General features: G+C 37.6%; 1 protein-coding gene across 9 annotated transcripts in view; it reads left to right on the top strand.

Annotated features, from left to right (window-relative positions):
* nrxn2b (neurexin 2b) overlaps positions 1-22,205 on the top strand; it is a 380,291-nt gene that overhangs the window by 263,047 nt on the left and 95,039 nt on the right. For 7 of the 9 annotated variants that reach the window (XM_055218533.2, XM_055218549.2, XM_055218495.2 and 4 more), the window contains 2 exons: positions 666-967; positions 7,932-7,976. In XM_055218533.2, the coding sequence (XP_055074508.2) occupies positions 666-967; positions 7,932-7,976 (347 nt within the window). The remainder of the gene's footprint in view (positions 1-665; positions 968-7,931; positions 7,977-22,205) is intronic. The other 2 variants (XM_055218489.2, XM_055218521.2) reach the window with 2 other exon arrangements.

The following is a 22,205-nucleotide window of genomic DNA, read 5'->3' as shown; positions in this document are numbered from 1 at the left end:
CATTTCCCAGCCAGCCCTGTTGTCCATTGTTTGTTTTTAACACTTTGTTTTGTGCCCCCCACTTTTTTTAACTTCTCCCAAACTGGTACAGTTGAGCGCCATCTCCTTAGTATGGTGAGTTTGGTGAAACCTGTATCCTGACAGAGACCAGCCCTGCCACGCGCTAGCACGCTCGCTCGAAATGCGTATATTGACTTGTATAGTTATTTTTTTCCTACTGTAGAAGTCAGTGGTGCCTCAGATCTGTGTAGAACAAAGAAACTTAAACAGGTTTAGAACAACGTATTGTTTTTGGGTGAACTATCCCTTTAAGGAATGAAACAAATAAAGCTTTCATACCTGACTATACTATGATATATAGAGTAGATATATCATTTAACCTACGTGGACATCACATTTTTTGTTGTTTGTACCATTATGCTTAATTCTGTGTAACTGGAACCTGTTGGACACAAACATGGACAATTACACTGCTTCAGGTTCAAAGAAAAATATTTGGTTGTTATATTTATTGGTTCTTCCTAACCCCAAATAGCTGGAAGAAATCTAAAAAGAAGACAAACCAAAGCTCTGGTCTTCGGAGATGAAATCAAAGGAATCGTAGTGATGCCATTAAACACTGTGTTACATGAATTAAACGTGTTCATCTTCTCTCCCTTTTTAAGGAAAAGAAGAATCGGTTGCCACCTTTAAGGGAAACGAGTTTTTCTGCTACGATCTGTCGATGACGCCGATCCAAAGCAGCACGGATGAGATCACGCTGTCGTTTCGTACGCTGCAGCGCAACGGCTTGATGCTACACACCGGCAAATCCGCCGATTACGTCAACCTGTCGCTGAAGAGCGGTGCCGTGTGGCTCGTCATTAATCTGGGCTCCGGGGCCTTCGAAGCTCTCGTGGAGCCGGTCAACGGGAAGTTCAATGACAATGCTTGGCACGATGTTAAAGTCACCCGAAACCTGCGGCAGGTAAGAGGAAGCGCTGTCACGTCTTTCACTAACAGCTGTATGATTTGTTATCAATAATGTTGGGAATCACTTAGGAAAACTTTGTAAATTTCTGTTAGCAAAGTGCTTCCCAACATCTGCTAAGTGATTCCTCACAGGTCTGTTATCACCGAGGGGCTCTCGTTGTTCAATGTGATCCAGACAGCCACAGGCCCATGTCTTCTGCATGTCATTCAATTTTATTTTATATAGCGGTAATGATCTAAGATCAGTTGTTGGGATGCTCCGATCCATCCGTACCGATCAACCATCCAATTAAATGACTTGATCGGAAACTATTTTATTTTGTCATGATAGGACTCCTGAATAGGACCGCATTTGACCTGATTTCTCTTTTTGCCTTCACAGTAATATCATTAAAATCATGCTACAGTACAGTACATATATGTTTATATTCTATTGTTGCAGCGCAACACCTTCACATCCCCATGAAACAGCACATACAGGCTAATGTATATATCTATTGCGAACATCTTTATGCCCAATGTTTATTATTTGAATGCTTTTTAACATTTTGATAGTTTAATGAATGGCATAAATCTTTTTAAAGTGATATTAAGGGTCAGATTTACTTACAGCTTGCACCAGCACAAATCGTTAAAAAGGTGTGGTCTAGTTATTTTTGCGACTGAAGAGTTTCCCTTTCAGATTCAGAGATTATTGAAATGATTCACACAACATGATTTACTAATGTTTACCTGTGTAATATTACTGTATATGTGCCATTATGTAACACCAAACACTTTATTTAAAAATATATTGTTTGCCAAGCCATGTTATTTTTAATATGCTAGAGGAAATAAAAAGGGGAGTCACTAGAAGTCACACAATAGCAGGTGTTTAAAACGTCTTGTAAACCTTCATCTTTTTGTCCTCCAGTTCTTTTCAGTGTCCTACATGTATGGCTTGTTAGATGTGGTGCTGTGTTAGCTGAACTCAAGCTCATCAGGTGTTAGTAAATCACCAGCACCTCATCAGCTCGGCTTAGTTGTGACACTGAACTCATTTGTGCTGCTCTTAGTAGATTGTGTTGATCATTATGGAAATCAGCTGTTATTTCATTTTAGTAAATAACCTGCCGATATTACCATCTGCACTTGTTTGGAATTGTGCTCTCATTTAGTAAATCTGGCCCCATATGTCTCTTTATAGAATAAATATTTGTTGTGCTTAAAAATATGCCTAATTAGTATGAATAATATACAACAAGGTAACATTTGTGGTGTTACTTTATCTGAAAAAAGGTTAACAGTGACAGTTACCAAAAGCTTACCTATCAGCTTGAAGATTTGAGATCAGTACTCGTTATTGGCTGCAAAAATCCTGATCGGAGCATCCCTACCTACAAGGCAATGAGGTAGACAGTCCTGAGGACAGAAAAGTGCCGGTCAAAAAATGAAGGATTTAATGATTGAAAGAAAGCTAGCTGAAAGAAAAAGAAAATTGATTCATTTAGGGGTCCAATCATTTAAAACATTTGATGAAAATATGATATGCACATTAGTTTAGGTAAATGCAAGCAAACATCAACATTCACTAAGAGATGAGACGTTTCATATATCGTATTCAATATGTAAGTGTGTCTGTTGTGGGTTCAATGGTGTGTAGTGAACTTCTGAAATGACAAAGACTGCCTGACGTCTTTGCCGTGTAGTTTTGTAGGTGACGGTGGATAAAAAACTACTGAATGGACTCATGGGTCAGAGGATCTGATTAAATATATCCATGTTGTTTTGCTTATAATTACTAGCACTAAAGTAACATGTTAAATAACGGCACACATCACCGAACACAATTCACAGAAAAAGCTCATAAAACGCTTACACAAGCACCCATGAGTCATATTCACCACAACAGAATGAGATGCGTTCCACATCATTTAATAAAAGAACTCCATTATTATTAGAAACTGACAAAGCCAAAGACGATCTGAGCGAAACTCTGACTCAGCAGACGCTTTGACGATGTTGAAACGAAAACAAAAGCTTTAAAAAAAACACTCAAGGCCCACCGAGAGGTTTCCCTGTACATACAGTATCTAGACTCTACTCAGACATAAATATCAACTCTCATGTTTGATTTAAACCTGTATGAGTTTCTTTATTCTGTTGAACACAAAACAAGATATTTTGATAAATGAAAGTAAGCACACAGTTAACTGTACCCATTGACTTCCATAGTATTTGCTTTTTCTACTATGCAAGGGGTCGGTGAGTGCAGTCAACTGTGTGCTTGCTATATATGAAAATTTCTTCTTTGGGTGAACTATCCCTTTAAAAAAATTCAAAACTCAAACTCTCTCTTGCGCGCACACGCACACATATTAAGGCTGTACGATAAATCGCATGTGATTGTCAGTAATGCTGGTTCCTTGATAAGAAGTAAATCACAATCAGCTGCTTTCAGATGGAGCGGCATTTACGATACAGAGCCGTAGTGCACTGACAATCATGGCAATTTCGCATTAATTATCGAGGATGTATTGCCTGCAATATATATGCGATATGGCCCAGCTTGTCAGTGAACTACGGCTCTGTGTAGTAAATGCCGCTCCATCTGAAAACAGCTGATGGCGATATAATACTAATCAAGGAACCGGCTTTACTGATGAGATCTGCATGATATTGAATGCAATTTATCGTGCAGCCCTAACACACACACACACACACACACACACACACACACACACACACACACACACACACACACACACACACACACACACACACACACACACACACACAAACATACACACAGTGGCAAACGGTTTATTGTTGCTTCATTGATTGTCAGTTGCAGACAGGATCACAGAGATGTGATCAATTTTACTTTAATGTCTTTGCTCATTCGGTCGTTGTTGTGTTTACAGTAATTGTAATGAATGGCTTGTCATCTGTAATAATGGCGTTTGTAATTGGCTGTGGTTGCAGGAGGGCGTGTCAGCTCTAATAAGAGCTATCGCTATTGGCTGCGTGTGTGAATCCAGATAGGGAACAAATATGAAGGAGACTGAATTCATTTACACACTTGATTCTCCTCTATCCTATTTATTTTTAGGTGTGTTGATGGTGTTAAATCATTTAAGGAAACAGTCTGTGTGTTAGATGAGGATGATGCTGGATGTTTAGGAATGCGAGTGCGTGCAAATTAGTCTCCACTTTTTCACATCACCTCAATCCATATATACATGTAAACAGATGTTTCAGATGCTAAGTTCAGTTTTACACAATGCATACATGAACTACACGTTTGTAGCAGTAATCTTTTAGCGCTGATGACTGATAACAGGTTACAGCACACATCCTGCTAAATCTTACTGTTATTTTCTGTTTGTGCTGTCAGTGATTTTACATGTATTACAGTGTATGATCCAAACCTAAAACTGAACTGTGATTAATATTCTGTAATACATGACAGCGGCTGATGAATTATTCTAAAGTAATGCACACACAAGGTGTTGATGCAGCACAACGTGGACTGCGGGTGTGCATTATTTTCTAATAATTTAAAGGACCGGAGTCAATTATTCCTCTTATACCAAATGTCTGGTTGACCGGGTTAGGTGTGCGTTTAGTGATAAATAATGCATATTGTGGAACATTTCTCAACCAATCAGAATAAATAATTTAACAACCCTGTGGAATAAAATGAAATAAAGTTGTGAGTTTAAATCCTGGGGCTGCCACCAACGTGAGTAAAACAAGCATTCAGATTAAATATTATGTCTCACAAAAAGTGCCATGGTGGTTTGATTGTTGATTTTCCAAACAGATTCAATGTACATTTCAGACGCGTCACATCCATAACGTTGGTATTTCCTCACAATGCACTTAAAAAAAAACGAATATTTGAAGGTTGTTGGGGTTTTTTTTTTGGGACATTGCGTTTTTATTTGATAGACAGTAATTGAGAAACGACAGGGTCGCTGGAGGTGTGTCTGCACCATATGTCGGAGCATCGTCCACTACACGACTAAAAAAAAAACGTTTTAAACATTGATATGTTCACTTTAGGTTTGACACATTAGACAGAAAAGTTTAAAGATTTTAAAGGAAATCTACAGTCAGTTTTCTACACATAATGTATGCATATTTGCCTTATTTGCATGTCAATTGAAGATTGGGGGCTTTGAGAATGTGCCTTAACTATTTAAATACTGTAACTGAGACTTTTCAGCTGTCATTATAAGTTCAAATGTCAAATCTATGCCACTGAAATCTCCCCAAAGTTCTTTTCTTTTTTTATTTATCTTTAACTCTTGCACCGCCAGTGTTTTGGAAAAAAGTTGCCATCCAGCACCAGCATTTTTTATTTTTTTCACAAAAGTTTAATGCCTTCCAGAAAATGTTCTTCGTTAAATTTATTAACATGCAACATATTAAATCAAAAACAGACCCTCAGCTTTAATTTGCTTTCATTTGTTACTTTAAGAGTCTGTTTACACTTGGCATTAACATGCGTTTTCGTCGATTGGAGCGACATTAATGCCAGGTGTAAATGGTGTTCAAAACGTTTTGAGCTCGTCCACTTTCGACCACTTTCAACCACATTCAGAGGTAGTCAAAACCACTTTCGATCGGATTACTTTTGTAGTGTAAACGCACATGTGGTTGAATGCGTTCGAACAGCCACACGCGACCGCCTTCCCTCCGCCCATTTATCTAATCTGAGGTAATGAACACAATGTTTTACGTCTTTTCTGACTTCTGGCGTGAACACACGGTGAACAGCGCTATTTTTAACCTTTCATTGATAAAACTAAAGCGACTGATCTCTGCGTAGTTTCATTTTGCAAGCGTGTACAAGTTGCGCGATCTTATTTCATCAATTGTGCTGAAAATTCAGAGAAAGCTCTAACATATACATGGACAAAACACTGTGCAGCATGTTTACTTACAACACAAGCAGCGGACTCTTGACATAATATTAGTTCACGTTCATATAAACTCATCATTACTCCCGCTCGCGTTTGAATGACAGCACAGAGACTCGCCCACCGTCTCACAGACCACCCCCTTACAGTATTCAGGACAGAAGCGGACGAAAGTGGACAAAAGAGACGGATTTAAATACCAGGTGTAAACGCGATGTGTCTCTCTCGTCCACTTGTGATCCGATCAACAAAAACACATCTTAATACCAAGTGTAAACAGCCTCTATATCAACTATCAAATATGGGTAGGGTTGTTCAAATAGCTGAGATAATTGCATTTTTGTGGACTTTTGTTAGAGATCAGTTTCAGAGCGATGATCAAAACAAACATAATCAAACAGTTATTACTGTTTTTGGATCAGTAGATGCTTCAGTGTTTTATAAGTTGGGTAAGAGCGCCACCTAGTGGATAATAGCAGAAATATGGACTACCATAAAAACTGGTAATTGTCAGTGAAGCGTTTTCTCTTAATTGACGAGATAACTGGTCAATGGCGGGGAAAGAGTTAAGGATGTCTTTGAAAGATTAGCTTACTTCACAGCTAAGTGAACACATACTCGATGTGCATTCACACTAAAACTTATAGTGAGGGTTGGTTTTGAGAAATTCAGCAGGTGCAAATCTAACATTCTAGTTGTCATTTATTTGAGTGTAAAGGATCCTGATCTTCTGAGTCTATTAGATTACCTCCAAACACCAGATGATCTTCTGTAAGTGTCATCGGGTATTAAACTTGAGCGTTTGGTCTCAGCAGGGTGCAGCTTAAGAAAATGAATCCTTAAATTCCTCCTGGTAGAGTAACTGTTGCTCAGATTCAATTGATTTTCTTCTGCTGTGGCTTGCTGTTGACATTGGAAAGCTCCGAACATGAGCTGCATTTTAAATCCATCCTCTCTATCCAGCTGTGATATGAGATACGATACTACAGATGCTTCAAAGGTCTTCATTTGGCTTCAGGTTTGTGCTGCCATTTGTCTTGATTTATTAATGGACACACTTTTGGCCATATGAAGCTCTGAGGTTTAAATGAAGTCAAGCGATTGGCTGTTGATATCTGAGCTTTATACACACACGAATCGGTCTGTAGCTGAAACACTGAAGGATGAATTACACACACAGAGGTTTAACACTGAAGGATGACCATGAACGGCAGTAATAATAACGCTTTGATTGATGTTACTGTAGAGACATGGGTCTAATGCTGGTCTGGATTCAAATCTAAGGGTCTGAAAGATGTTTCGTAATCTCAACAATCTTGTTTTTCAGGTTGAAGGTGGGAGCAGTTCAGTTTGACTACACCATCAAAATGTCTTGCTAAAAAAACTCAATATAATGTTGTATTTGATGTTGTTGATATCTCATTTTGCTGTTTATTTCTGGCTTGCTTCCTTAGTCGTCTACCAGAGAAGAACCATTTCTTGCTATACTTCAAAAATCCAAGTTTGGCCAAATTTGCCTGTAAAGAGCCCTGCCCAAAAACACCCCACTCACAGGACTAGCCAATCCAAATGAAAGCTTTTCCCTGAGTCCTTCCCATCGTCCCCTCGATCTGTTCACGTGTCCCTTCTTTATGTGGAGAATGGTTTTTGCTAACTCTTGTGTCTTCTTACTAACCAAACAGCTTCAGATTCTTCCAGTTTAATTTTGTCTTTGGTTTCAACCTGTTTGTGTTCCTTTGAAACGACTAACATTCACGGAATGTCGGCCATCTGTTGTTTTTTCAATTAACTTGCGTACTGACGTACTAACAATAATAACAATATATAACAGTTGTCATGTTTTTGTTTTGGTTGGTAAATCTTTTAACAAAGAGGCTTAGACAAGATTGAACCGATTCAAACACAGAATCACGCAAACACAAACGTCCGGTTTTAAGGCATTTATCAGAGTCTGTCAGAAACGCCGACGGCAAGTTAAATGACCTTTATCGAGTTTACGATTTGTCATTATTCTATATATTTTTCTTTCCCTTCCCTTGTTTTCTCTTAAAGCACTCAGGCATTGGACACGCTATGGTAAACAAACTGCATTATATGGTAGATATCATTCTAATTGTCTTCTACTTTGGTTTGCCCTGGATTTCGTTCCCTGTTTATATTCTGTTTGCTTATACTGACTACACAAATTCCCATTGGTATCAAGGTAGCAATAAAAACTACAGATTTTCACTCCTCTTTGTTTTACTGTCTCATAGCATCATTGTTTTTTACTTTATTTTATTCATCTTGCGACACAGACCCCAATCCCCCCGCCCCTTCCCCAAATCCCCGGGATAAAAGAAAACGAAGCAAAACTTTATATTCTATGAACTGTGTTTAGTCTTGAGCACCTGACGACTCGAGAACAACACCAGTAACAGGCAGTGCACTACAGTAGAAATAAAATAAGGCCGTATGTTAAGTATAATCCTTCACCTGCTGATCAGAACCTATGTGAAAGCTGAGAGTAAGACTTGAACGCACTTCAGATATTGACATCGCTACTCTGATATTGAGTTGTAGTGTTATTTCCTCGTTGGCTATTAAAGCCCTGCAGTAGTTTTCAATGTGGCAAAAACTCAGGATCCATTAGCTGTGTAATGGCAGCCATTTTGATATTATGCTCAAGGTGATAGTTGCCTGCCAGAACCTCCATCTCTCCTGGACCTCCTGCCATCCGGGTTGGATTTATTGCTCCCGGTTCATAGCGGGCCGCCCCGGTCGTAAAACACCGCTCAAAACGAGAGCCAGAAGCCCATTACAACAGGCACTTTGATTTATTCAACAGATGAAAGTGCTTTTGAACCCGAGCGTTCTTTGTCCGTTTTTGAAATACTGCCATCTGCCCACCGCCGCAGTCAACCTCTTTTCATTTATCCCTGATTGTCTTGGTTTTAGTTGTTTGTATGTCTTTCAATAATCGGGGCTTTTTCAGTTTTGAGAGAATTACTCTTGCCAGTGTGAGCGATGACATCATTAGTTTATATGCCCATAGGAAAAGTCACCTAATTATCAAACCGTTCATTAATACTGAATCACATTGGCCTCTTTAACTCTCAAGGGAAATGTTATTCATGCCAGAAAAATGACTTTGATGTAAGATTTATTTGGCTGTTTGGCAGGTGGCTCATTAGATCTTGGCTGTAGATTTGTTCGGTAAATAATCTTTAAACTTAAAGGGGGCAACGTACTAACAAGTGTTTAAATGGGCTTTAACCCAAGACCCAAAATTCCAATCTCTTACACTGCCTGTTACTGGACCGTGGAGAAAGGCGTAGGAACCGTGTTAATAACCTACAGTACGGTCGAAACAAACACGCATAACATGGATCCAACAGTGACGTTAAAACTACACCTTTTTTCGGGGTTCTCAACCCGTGTGGAAATAAATTACGATCTGTGATGAAAGTGACTTTTCCTATCTCCAGAAACGTTAGCCGCTAGTCACGGGCCGGTGTGATTGACAGATCGTTGATAGGCTTCCCGTGGCGAGTGCAGAATACAGCGATGAGGCCAGACCGCATGCATTAGTATGCGATTATCTAGATGTGATGGACTATGGCAGTAGGTCAGCGTCCTAGAATAATAATGTTTCAGTCCGGTCTGAAGGTTTGGCCCGGTGCAATAAGCTGGGGAATTGAAGATGCTCACTTTCAGATCTGTTTTCAGTCACCTACATCACTTACACTCTCTCTTCACTCGATGTCTCATGTAAGCCTGTCACATCCGTCCATAGTCATACCGTGTGCATGAACTCATCCGCTTGCTTTTAAGAGGGAGTCTGCGATGCAAAAGTCGAAGAGGTCTCGGCTTGCACGCAAATCTTTCAAGAGGTCGTGAGCCTTGTTGTGTGTGTCACCACCTGTTTTTAACCCGTAATCAACTAAACTGTTCACTGTTCCTCCTTCATTCTCATTGGTGATGTGATGTAATCCTCTGATCGGTTTGACTTCCCTCTTTCGTCCGCTATTCTGACCGCTTGCGTTTTGGTCCCGATGCGTTCATTGGTTTCGTCTGCAGAACATTCCTGTTTGATGATGGCATCTTCATCCGATCATTGAACTGCATGGCTTTTTCCCCATGTTGTGAGAATTGTGGATGGTTCTTTTCATTTTTTATTAACCTCAAAACCCTTTTCACCACACGTGACAATTCGGTCCATCTGACCAATCAAATTGTGAAGAATTTCAGTAATTGGCTGCCAAATTCTGCTACTAAATTCTGTTACTAATCTGACTAAAACCTTTGTTGTAACTGTACTAACAACCATTTTTGTGTCTGACCTGCTCTTATTTACTAAAGTACTAACCTCCAACCCCCACATATGAACCCCATATACAGTAGAGAGCTGTACAGCTGTGGCACCGTTTCCCCCCGAATCCCCGCTCCTCCAGATCTTACTAACTCGTCCCTGGATCCCTTTGGCTAGTTCAGTCCTGATCGCTTTTGACTAGTTTGAGTTCGATCGGCCACAGAAGTCCGAGGAACGTCTTCCAGCTGCCAGCCACTTGTTTCAAGACTCGCCGCTGAGATTCTGCGCTTGCAGTTTGTGTTTTATTGTAGGCCCTACTTCTTTTTGGCTAGAAATGTCATTGGCAGGGTTTCTTGTTTTAATAGGTAAAGGTAAGTCATTAGAAACAAAGCCCAGAAGAATGAAGACCAGGAAGCCCAAATGATGAGGTAAGAATGATTGCTTATTTACAAAACAAGCTTGTTTCATATTGTGACTTTCTTTAAATTGAAATGTTTACATCCTTAGCAGTTCAAATCAAAATGACATTATAGAATAAAAGGCTTTTAACACAGTACGCTGCAGTTGCGAGTGTCTAGTTCATTTTCAATAGGAGACGTGCGGAAAGCAGCAAAATGTTGACGGTTTTACAGAGATGGAGTCAATCCGAACACCTCACTCTTGCACCCAAAATTCTGCCCCTTCTGGGGACACGGCTCTTTACAAAATGCTTCCACTACATGAGAAAAGCTGTAGCCCATAACAGTGTAAAGTCAGGTGAGGTGAACGCAGCGAGGTTTAAACAGACTGATGGTCAGTTTAGTTTCTGAAACAGTAAATGGTTTATTCATTGTTTTTGTTTTGCAGAGAAATAATAAAAGCCCGTCCTTATGTCTCAGTATCTTATCTCTTGATATTATGGATGGGCTGTAGTTTAGCAATGTTATGAAGATGGAAAATCTTATGAGATTAGTGAAGAAAAATGAAAAATGTTTATTAGGTGTCTAGACCAGTGTTCCCAGATCCGGTCCTGCGCGGCGCCCCTTCCGGGATGTTTTGGATGTTTTCCTCTATGGAGCATCTGACTTAACTCATAAGCTTGTTAGTGTAGTATTAGGGAGACATCTCCAACATTCTGGGAGAAAGCTGATGAGCTAAATCAGGTGTTTCATGTAAGGAGAGATCTAAAACATCCTGGGAGGGGTGCCGCGTAGGACTGGGTTGGCAAACACTGATCTAGACAAAAGTCTGAATGAAGCTGTAAACTTATGGTTTAAAAAGGATCATAATTCAGTTCTAGTTTAGAGGTCAAACACGACATAAAGTATACTGGTGCCAGAACTGTCATAGTGCAAGCCGACAGATCTCAGTGTTCTGATCTGTAGCTCATGTCAGGTCTGTGTGGTCAGTATCATGCTTTTGAAAAGCTGTCATATACAGTACAGTACTGGTTTGTGTCTGATGGATTGATTTAAAGATGAATCTAAAAACACACAAGTTTATGATCCTGTGGTCAGTCGGTCTACTTCATTTGTACACTTGTTAAAACATTTCAATAATCAGACGCTTTGTACCGGCAGTTTGGATGTGCCATCTTTCACAAGTGACACGAGTTTGTTATCTGATGAAATGTACGTTTCGTTTATGTTTGTGTAGCTGCAGTCATATAGTGACGTCCATTATCCCTCGCTCGGATGAGATGAAAGGTTTTGTGGAGGTTTTCTGGAAAACTAATAAGAGTTGATCTGTTATGGGTTGTTTGTGAGTAAATAAATGAGCTGTCAGTTTTCTGACAGATGAGCTGATGTAGGCAATAGTGAGATCATTATTTCATGTCTGACAGGTGATCAATTCTTTCAGATCTGTTGGAATGGCCCTGTGACAACAGAATAGAGTGTAATATTGCGTCTTTGTCTTGTCTAAAAATCCTCTGTGCTAGACAAACAGTTAACAGAACTAACAAGAGTCTCTTTTGACACTGACAAAAACTGAAACTACCAACAGAAATCTAGTTTCCTGTAGTTTAACACTAGTTTCCAGCTAGTTGTTTGTTTCTAGTAGTATCTGCGGTACATTAGAGTAACCCACTCGCTCTTCTGACAGCTAATGATCATTGTTTTGTTATTTCAGAGTCTGTACGTCTGTTGTGATGTCGTCATCATCATCATCATCAGGTGTCTCAGCGTGTTCTTCTATTTGTAGTTTTTTTCAGTGTTGATTCAGTGTTTGTAGGTTTAATGTTTGTATTCATGAATGAATTTCAGAGGTCCGAATTGCTGCCGTCACATTCATTGAGATCTTCACTGTTGGGCTTAAATCATTCTTACACTATGGGGTGGTTTCCCAGACAGGGATTAGATTAAGCCAGGACTAGGCCTTAGTTTAATTATAAAATATAACTAGTTTTAACAAACAAGCCTTACTAAAAACATGACTTGAGTGCATTTTGAGGTAAAACAAAGGACACTGATGTATTTTAAGATATGTCAATGCAAGTGGTTTTCAGTTTGGACATCTCTTACATTTATTTGAGTCTAGGACTAGTCTAATCCCGCTCCAGAAAACCGCCCCTATATAACGGAGTAAATTTAATGAAGACATGTTGTCCTTTTAAGTAGCTTCAGTGTAGTTAGCTGGTAAAGTCTGTTTCCTCTATGTTCCTCCTGTAGTGTAATGTTTCCTGTAGCGTTTTCATGATGTTACATTTATTTTTTTAGATAGATTAAAAGTTTAACTGGCTTGGCTACTGAGATGTGTGCATGTATGTAATATAAATGTATTGTTCTTTATTGGTAAATCAATTATTTTTACTGTATGAATCGCTAAAGTACATATAAAAGCAATACTATCATGTATTTTATATAATACCATTTATTAAACATTTCAGCATTTTCTTGACATGATTTCATCATGTGTGTGTGTTATATTTATTTAGTATGTAAACAATCATTTTAGAACAAACATTGGGGACAAAAGAAAGAAGACATAGGCTATAAGATTTAAGATAAAAAGAAATAGTAGAAGACCATCTTTTTTTTGTCATTCCTATTCTGACAGTCAACAGCACAAGACGACATTTACTAATGGGTTATCTTGACCGTTTCACCGTGTATAAATATTTTCTAGTGTTTTTCTAACACCACATTACAGGCGCAGCTTGCAGTGACGTCTACTAGCAACTGGTCTATGGAGCGCACACTCTTAGAAATGATGTGTTTATTTTTTACACATCTTTTTGGGTTAAGCTTTTAACACATTACATTGAATTTTAACACAGTGTGTGATTTTGTGTTGATTTTGTGTCAAAATAAAACACAAGTTGTGTTAAAAGTAACACAAAATGTGTTGTTTCAATAATAACACAGAGAAGGGTGGATTGTGAATGGACACTAAATGTGTTGTCCCAGAATCAACATTAATGTGTTGTTTTTAACACATCCGTTCTAAGAGTGCAGGTGTAATACTGAGAGATGTTCTTGTCTTTTAAATAATCTCTGGTGTAGTGTTCAAACACAAAAGATGAATTCATTCATGCAAATGATGTGTACAGGCGTGTGTGTGTGTGTGTGTGTGTGTGTGTGTGTGTGTGTGTGTGTGTGTGTGTGTGTGTTTAAAAGAGAGATCCTGTGTGTGTTTTGTGTTTTCTGCTGTCTTCAGTCATTACAGATTCAGATCCTGATCTCCAGAGACTGAAGTGGAACCTGCCATTAAATTCACATAATCATAACGCCAAGCTCGTTTTCTCTCAGGCAACACAAATTACACGTGTGTGTGTGTGTGTGTGTGTGTGTGTCTCTCTCTCTCTCTCTCTCTCTCTCTCTCTCTCTCTCTCTCCGTGCGTGTGCATGAGTGCATTTTAAGTAGACATGGTTTACTCATTGAACAGTTCAAACACAAACGTTTGTGTTTATTTTAAAGTTACTTTAAAATAGTAATTAGTTATAGTTACTTCACATGTAGTACTTCACTGAGTTAGTAACTGTGTTACATCATTATAAAAGTAACTAGTTACCAGGGAAAGTAACTATTGTGTTACTAAGTTAAAATATGTCCAATAACTTGGATGCCCTCAATATAAAATCTGTTAGATGAATGAATTGAACAGTAATTTTGTGACAGCATGTCCGGGATTTACAGGATGATCCCAAGTGCAGACAGAACCCGATTAACAAAGAGTACTTTATTTGACAAAAACAGGAAAATAACTAGACAAGATTAACAAACACTAACTAGACTAAACTATTAACAAGACTATAATCTTGACACCAAACTTTATTACAATAAACATGACATATAACAAGACTAAAGAAAACACTTGACAAGATACTTGCTTTAACAGGAACAAGTCAAAAAACTTCTCACAGGCATAAAGGAAAACAAACAAGCACAGAACAACAAACACAAGAACTTTAAATAGGGAGAAACTAATGAGGGGAACAGGTGACAATGACTGAACCATAAAGACAAACAAGGGAGTGGGGTAAAAGTGACAAGACACGGGAAATACATGGTCCAATATAACCAATACTGAGACACGCATTTCCTACACGAAACATGGTACTGTCAGAAACCTGTCATACTGAACTAGATATAAATACTAAACAAGAATCTGACGGCAGCATGTGACGATGTGAAGTGTAAAGAGCGACCCATCGGACCAATGACGGTATCCAATTTAGTCTTTTCTCTGAACTTTGACAGAATTGTCTCTGTTTCTAATTTAAATATGACTAAAATAATAAATCATACAGCTAATAATAGTTTAATAATAGTTACTTTAATCCATTTTAATTTAAGTTTATACTATTTAGCCTTCATTTCAGTTAGAAGTTAAAGCTTCTCCATTCAAGTCTAAGTTTAGGTAGTTCCCAACTAACTTTAACTGAGGTATTCTCTATTTCAACTTGTGTAAACATTAACCTCTAATTTGAGTCCTGAATCCATATAAAGTTTATTATAAGAATTACTGACACATTCAGAATGGCTATATTACACAGAGTTGAGCCTCGGGAACGGGTCGGGTCAAATATTAGCCGTGCTGTTTACATTCGGGTCCAGTGGGGTTTAAACTACATTGTGTCGGGTCAGACTCGGGTCTTATTTTCTCAGGTTTGTCTCAGGTCGGGTCTTTCATTTAAAAAAGATATTTATGCATGTCAGGTAGAGACAAACTGCAGGCTTTGCTGACTTTCAGGTTTTCAAACACTCTTTTTAAACACATGCTGAGACCCAAAACAAGCACACAAGTACGACCAACTCTAGTACCACCAACAGATTACTACATTGTTTTTAAGATGTATCCTGATGGAGATACAGTCATATTAGTGCTCAGTTTTGCTCTGTCCTCTTCCATCACATGCATTATAAACAGCAGGGTCTCGGTTATGGATTATAATGCAAACCACTGAAACGATTAAATACACTGTGACTGCATACATCTACAAAAGGTAAACTATTATTAGAGTAATAAGCTGTAATACTTGTACACGCATACCCAGTGTGAATGTTCTTGTATTATGCATTCATGTATAGTATGGACAGAAACATCAGTATAGATGAGGATCGTCTTCACTTTAAAGTGCTGGCTTAAAATGAGAACACATAAATGTTAAATCTAGTATGTTGCGTGTGATTTTTGCACAGATTTAAATGTCCCATTTTTTTTCTGTGTTTTCGAAGCTTTGATTGTGTTTCCGGTGTGCAATATAACATTATGTGCATGTTTCATGAGTAAAAAACACAGTTATCTCAAACATTTCTAAAATGATGGGAGGATATTTGCTCCCCACACTGTAACGTTTACCATCTACACACACACACACACACACACACACACACACATTGTAATAACAAATATAATCTACTTTTATGTTTTGCTGTATGCTTGTAAATTTATTGGATTATTGCAGTTATTGGATTTAAAGCTACACTGTAAAAACTAAAAATACATTTAGCTAGCACTGAGATAAAAGTTTATAATATAATAATCATTTCTAAATAAATTCCTATAGGAGATGAAATAAAATGTACAAATGTAACATTCACACTACGGTGTATTGTATAATAATAGCAGTGTTTATGAATACTTGCACATAGCAGAACAAACAAAAAACTGAAGTGATGACACGAATCACAATGACAGCTGGGTGATTTTCCTTCTTCACTTCCAGTCAAGTGATGTATGAATGTTCTCAAACTGATGGTGTGTGTTCCCTTCGGATTGAAATCTCACATAAGATGTTGTAATAATCTCTGAAGTCCACTTACACAGCTACACAATATCTGACACAGACACCGAATGATGATGATGATGATGTTGTGTGTGAAGCAGGATTTTTCTCTTTGTTTCGAGCCTTGTTCAAATATCTGATCTCAAACTTTCATTTCACCACCAAAGGTCTTGTTCAAAAATAAAGCTCTTAGATTAAAATGAAATAAATTAGGTATGGGATAATGTTCATCCAGTCAGTTGTTATCACAGAATAAATCTCAAGGGAGCGATGAGGCTAACGTGAAGACATTTGTGCATTAGGAAAGCGAGCACGCAGACGTTTGTTAGTGTGATTGTGTTTGCTGATAGATGAAAGCTGGACTGCAGATAACCTGTGAAACCTCCAGCAGATGATAATGTGTTCATGGCCTATTTGTCTCTTAGATATATTGACTTATTAACCCTCACAACAACACAGAGACCATGTTCAGATAAAGCTGTGTAATCCCTCACACACACACATTACGGTGTTGCGTTGTTTTGTATGTTTGTGTTGTGTGAAACATATTTCCTGTAGCTCTTTTATTTAGCTCATTGCTAAATGATTATATTACTGTCTCTTCGTAGGCCAACAGACCATTTTTCTTTCCTTAAATCACATTTAAATTGTGTGTTTGTGTGAAACGGCCTGGACCTAACTAACCTAAGAGAAACTGCTTGTCGGTTTTTGAACTGCTATAATCACATTGACTGCATATGTGTCATGCTTTTTAACACAATCTATTTGTTAAACTGATCACAATCGTTCAGATAATGTTTGTCAGTTGACACATGATATGTTGTTCATTGTGATGTGATAAACCTAGTGTTGATCATACACCTCAAAAAAACATTATCTTTGTCTTGTGACACAACTATTGTGTGTCTAAGAAAACAACATTGAATCTCTGATGTTCTGTAGATGACAGTAATATTATTTCTGTGTGATATATGACTGTATATAGTCAAGCGTGAAGTATTCGGTTATGAAGTGTACTAGTTAATCTAGTAGGTTACTATACATGTCATCATGTGAAGATCTAAACTGACCACACGTCTTTTAGGCCGTGTTTACATCTGGTATTAACCTGTTAGCCCTCATTCCATTTTCCGAACCCCCCCACAAAAACTGTCATAGCCAAACTAAAATAGATACAGTTTATAAAGTCTTTGCACTAAAAGCATAAGTTTGGTCTCATTTGAAAGCAGACACTTGGAAGTTTATTAAGAGGTGAACATTAGTTACTTTCATAATGAAAAAAGTTGTTATAGAGAGCTTAAATTATACTTTTTTATAAACTCCACCAAACATGTATGAAATATTGTTATGAAAATCTCAATGAAATTGGCCTTGGAGCAATCTAGAAATGCTCTGCGGTTAAAGCCACAGGTCTGACCATGTTCTGTTTTAAATCTGAAGATGATACCTCTAAAACTCTGTATTTTATGAAATGTTTTTTAGACCCATGTCATGTAAATTTATTTAGAGAAAACAGCAAAAATGCTAAGCTAATGTTTGGTTATTCATATCTCACAACATCCTTTCAGTTTATTGTCCTATTGCTCCGTGTTTTAAACAGACTCATTAAATAAGCATTCGGATGAGTCATTAACAACTTTTAATCCGGGATATGGCTGTCTAAATGTTTATTTTATTATTATAAACAATATAATAATTGCTCATAATTTCTATTTAGTGTTTTATTTCCTCCTTTTGTCTCAATTCTCTTTCTTTTTATTAAAGTCCTTTCTTACAAAAAGAAACTTACCTTAAAGAAGCTTTACCAGTCAAAATTATTCCTAGAAACATATATCTCATATCTCCAGACAGCAGATGTTTACAGAACAGCTAGTACGTTAGCTTAGCAAACCATCAAAACACTACAAATAAAAGCATTTATAATAAAACTCACATTATAACATCAAAAGTCGAGTGCTTAAACAATCATGCGTGATCTGATGTGGCTTTGGATCATAAAATAAGACCGAAAATAAACAATTTTATGTTATTTATGCTGTTAGCTTAGCATAGCATTATAATATACAGTACTGTTATGCAAATAACAGACATAGCGTTAAAAATACAGACAAACCATATATAATCTTAATCGTGTTTATTGTCTCCATGGTTTTAAAACATCAAAACATCTTTATTTACATGTTATTATAAAAACAGCGATCGCTCGTTGCAGGTCACTGTTCAAGTTCACGTCTGACTGACAGCTGCTGCTGAGCTCTGACGTATTATTCTTTCTCAGAAAGTTTTCATATTGAGACTTTAGCGCCCTCCGGCTTCACGTATGAATGAAACAAACTGAGTGTGAATGACTGGCAGACTCAAAACTTGCTCATATCGCCATGTTTGCATAAAAATGGGTGAAATATTACCCCCCCTGCAGAAATTTGAAGTAAACATATAAAATTGAAGTAATATTTCTCCAAATATGCATACTTTAAATTAAAAGCCCCGATAGATGTTGTTTTATCGAGTGCTTTCATGACGATCACGGATGAGTATTTTTATCAATGAGTGCGGCTGAGGGTTATATTTCAAATTAAAGGTATGTACCGTTTTTCATTTTCATAACGCCTGACAAAAATGAAGAAATTACTGTTACTAGGATTCTCAGATTAAAATAAAGGTCAAAAACTAAATCTTAAATCAAAACACTTTTTAATGATGTATAGTTGTTTAATGTAAGTACATTTAAACTAACAGTAATTTAAATTATGTAAATAAATAGCTCTTCAGTACATCCACGTCCTCGCGCAGGTTATCAAGTTTTTAAGATGCGTTTTGGTTGATGGGATCACAAGTGGACAGGCTGTAAAACGTTTTGAGTTTTCTCACATTCAGAGTTAGTTGATAACAGATTCAGCCACAAAACACCGTCTATTCTCTGCCTATTGATCTGATGTGTGATGTATCGAGCACAATGTTTTTACATCCGTCCTGACTTCTAGCATTAACACACAGTGTAAAGTGTGATTTTTAGGCTTTCATTGATAACACTAAAGTGTCTGCTCTCCGCCTCTTTCATTTTGCATGCGTGTGATAGTTGCACAAGCTTATTTTATCATTTGCGCTAAAATATCAGAGAAAGCTCTTTCAAATACATGGACAAAACACTGTGCAACATGTTTACTAACAACACAAGTAGCCGACTCTAACCTAATATTAGTTTACATCAATATTAACCTGCTTGTGTTTAAACAATTTGTGTGAAGAGTCTCTCTCATCCACTTGTGTTCCGATCGTCAGAAACACATCTTAATACCAGATGTATATCTGCTTTTATGGGGTCTCATTTATAAAGTTGTGTGTATGCAAAAAATCCATATTTATAAAAACGCTATTCAATGTAGACAAGTGCTTCGCGCCACATCAGGGTTTAAGCAGATATACACACATTTGCTTGTCTGATTGCTGCAGGTTTTTGGAAATATAAGTCTTTCTTGCTGCTCACAAAGAATTTGAACATTGACAGGCGCTCTTTTATATGTGAATGACATCATGTAAAGTTGAAGATATGAAACTGTTCAACTGGACACTAATTCAAGATCATTTTAGATGTATAGATTTCAGTAGATTTCACATCTAAAGTTTAGGTGCATGCATGTGTTTGTTTTAATGATTGCAAGATCAAATTTAGGACGGTTTCTGTGCAGCTTTGAATAAATGAGGCCCCAGATGTTTTAAAGTCAAATGCCACAGTTTCACTAAAACTACACAAGACGTCATGTCAACACTAACAATACTTTCAAAACTTTGAAAGTTAGTTAAAAACTTTTAAGAAACAACAGTCCATTTATGAAAATGTTAAATACATCATGTACAAACTTGTAGCTTAGCACAGTAGTTAACATAAATCAGTAATAAAGTATTAATTTGACCCTTCTTACACTATTAATCCTGGTTAATGTTAATTTAGATGTACTGACACATGTTTACCATTGTAAGTTGTATACTGTATGTTAACATTTCTTGTATGAAGAGTGACTTACAATATAAACTTACAATAACAGGACAAAAGTACATTCATAAATGAACATATTTGGGATTGATTGCTTGAATGATAGTTGATGAAACCTAATAAAGTTATATTCCAGTGATCACAACACAACATCAGACCACAGCACAACAAAAGAAAGAAAACACAAAGACAGCTGCACTTGGATTACAAATACCCACATTTGTTTTTATTTCTTTAAAAAGGTTTAGGGCCAGCTTTACTAACAGCTTGCGCCAGCACAAACCATCATTTTGTCGTTAAATAATGACTCTGGTGAGGAACATTAGCCAGTTTCCCTTTCAGATGCTAAATTTATGGTAGGAGATTAGATCAATAATTTGTGCAATGTGATTTACTAATGTTTGCGCGTGTGATATTACTGGTATTTGACACTGTATTTAACGCTAAAAAAACATCTTAAATAATTTTGCGCTTGAAATGGCAGCAATTGTTGTTAATTGGAGGAGGCATCGCAGAGATCAGACAGCATGTGGTACAAAGCAGAGTTTTTTTTGCATGTAACAGTTTATGTGAAATGCCAAAGGAACAAATTATTCAAAAATATTGTTTGCCAAGTCATGTTATTTTGAATTTGCTGAATTAAATAAAAGAGGAGTCACTAGAAGTCGTCATATAATGGCAGGTGTTCTTGTTTTGTCCTTCAGTTGTTTTCAGTGTCCTATGAGCTATGATGTGTGTGGTGCTGAACTCAAGCTCATCAGGTGTTCACCTGCACCTCATCAGCTCCACTTATTTGCAACCCTGAATTTGCGCTGCTCTTAGTAGATTGTGTTGGTCATTAAGGAAATCACCTGTGTTAATTAATTTGGGGATTTTTAGTAAATAACCCAGAGATATTACCACTCCCATTGATGGTGATTTGGAATTGTGCTCTGACGTTAAATTTGCCTCTTTTAGTAAATCTGGCCCTTATTCTAACTGAACACAATACCAATAAGAGAAAGCAGAGCGCTAGTTATCAGGCACATCTTTGTTGTGTTTTCTTAATTTTGTGGTGTTTGTATACTGTATGTTGTTGTGTTTGGATCACTGTTTGTGGTGTGTTGGAGTGTAACAGCATCTCTTTCTCTCTCTTTCTCTTTATCAGCTGGCTCTGTTTCACAGGTGGCTGGCAGCTGGTGGACTCTCTCGCTCTCTCTCTCTCTCGTCACTATGATGTATTTATCGTTATAACAGCAAAGTCTGTGTCAGAATCAAACACCTGCCAACATCATCGTAATGCCAGCTGCGTTACACGTTACATGACCTCGATGGCCACACGCAGACAGATGCCACTAAAAAAGATTCTTGGACAGCATTTGACATCATAGATTTGGGCCATTCTAGGAGGATTTACAATCTAGAGTAAATGTTTTCTGACTGAAGCGCGTGAACCCCGAAGAGTCGTACAGTAGATGAAATCCCCTTATAGTGTCAGAAATCACTCAACCTAAAGACTGACACGAGTTCAAAGGTCACGGGCTTCCGTTGAGCCTCCAGAATGAAGCAGACATAAAAATGTGTTGCCCTGCGGAGGGAAGTACGGCAGAATAAATCAAACGATGGCTCTTTGAGAATCAGATTCTTTATGGTGCAGTTGTTCAAAGCTCTTATGATGACGTTGTGTATGTGTATGGAGAGGATCACGGTTGATGTATACGAGTGATCGTGAACAGAGAGTTACAGACTCGGTGCTTGCCAGCTGTTTTATGTTTTCGTGAGAAGAGGAACAGAACTCATAATGGCTCGTGTGATGTTTGTTGAAGAAGAAAATTATTTCACTGATAAAGTTG

The sequence above is a fragment of the Misgurnus anguillicaudatus genome, chromosome 21 (assembly GCF_027580225.2).
Source record: "Misgurnus anguillicaudatus chromosome 21, ASM2758022v2, whole genome shotgun sequence".
Taxonomy (NCBI): domain Eukaryota; kingdom Metazoa; phylum Chordata; class Actinopteri; order Cypriniformes; family Cobitidae; genus Misgurnus; species Misgurnus anguillicaudatus.
This window is presented reverse-complemented; position numbering and strand designations above follow the sequence as displayed.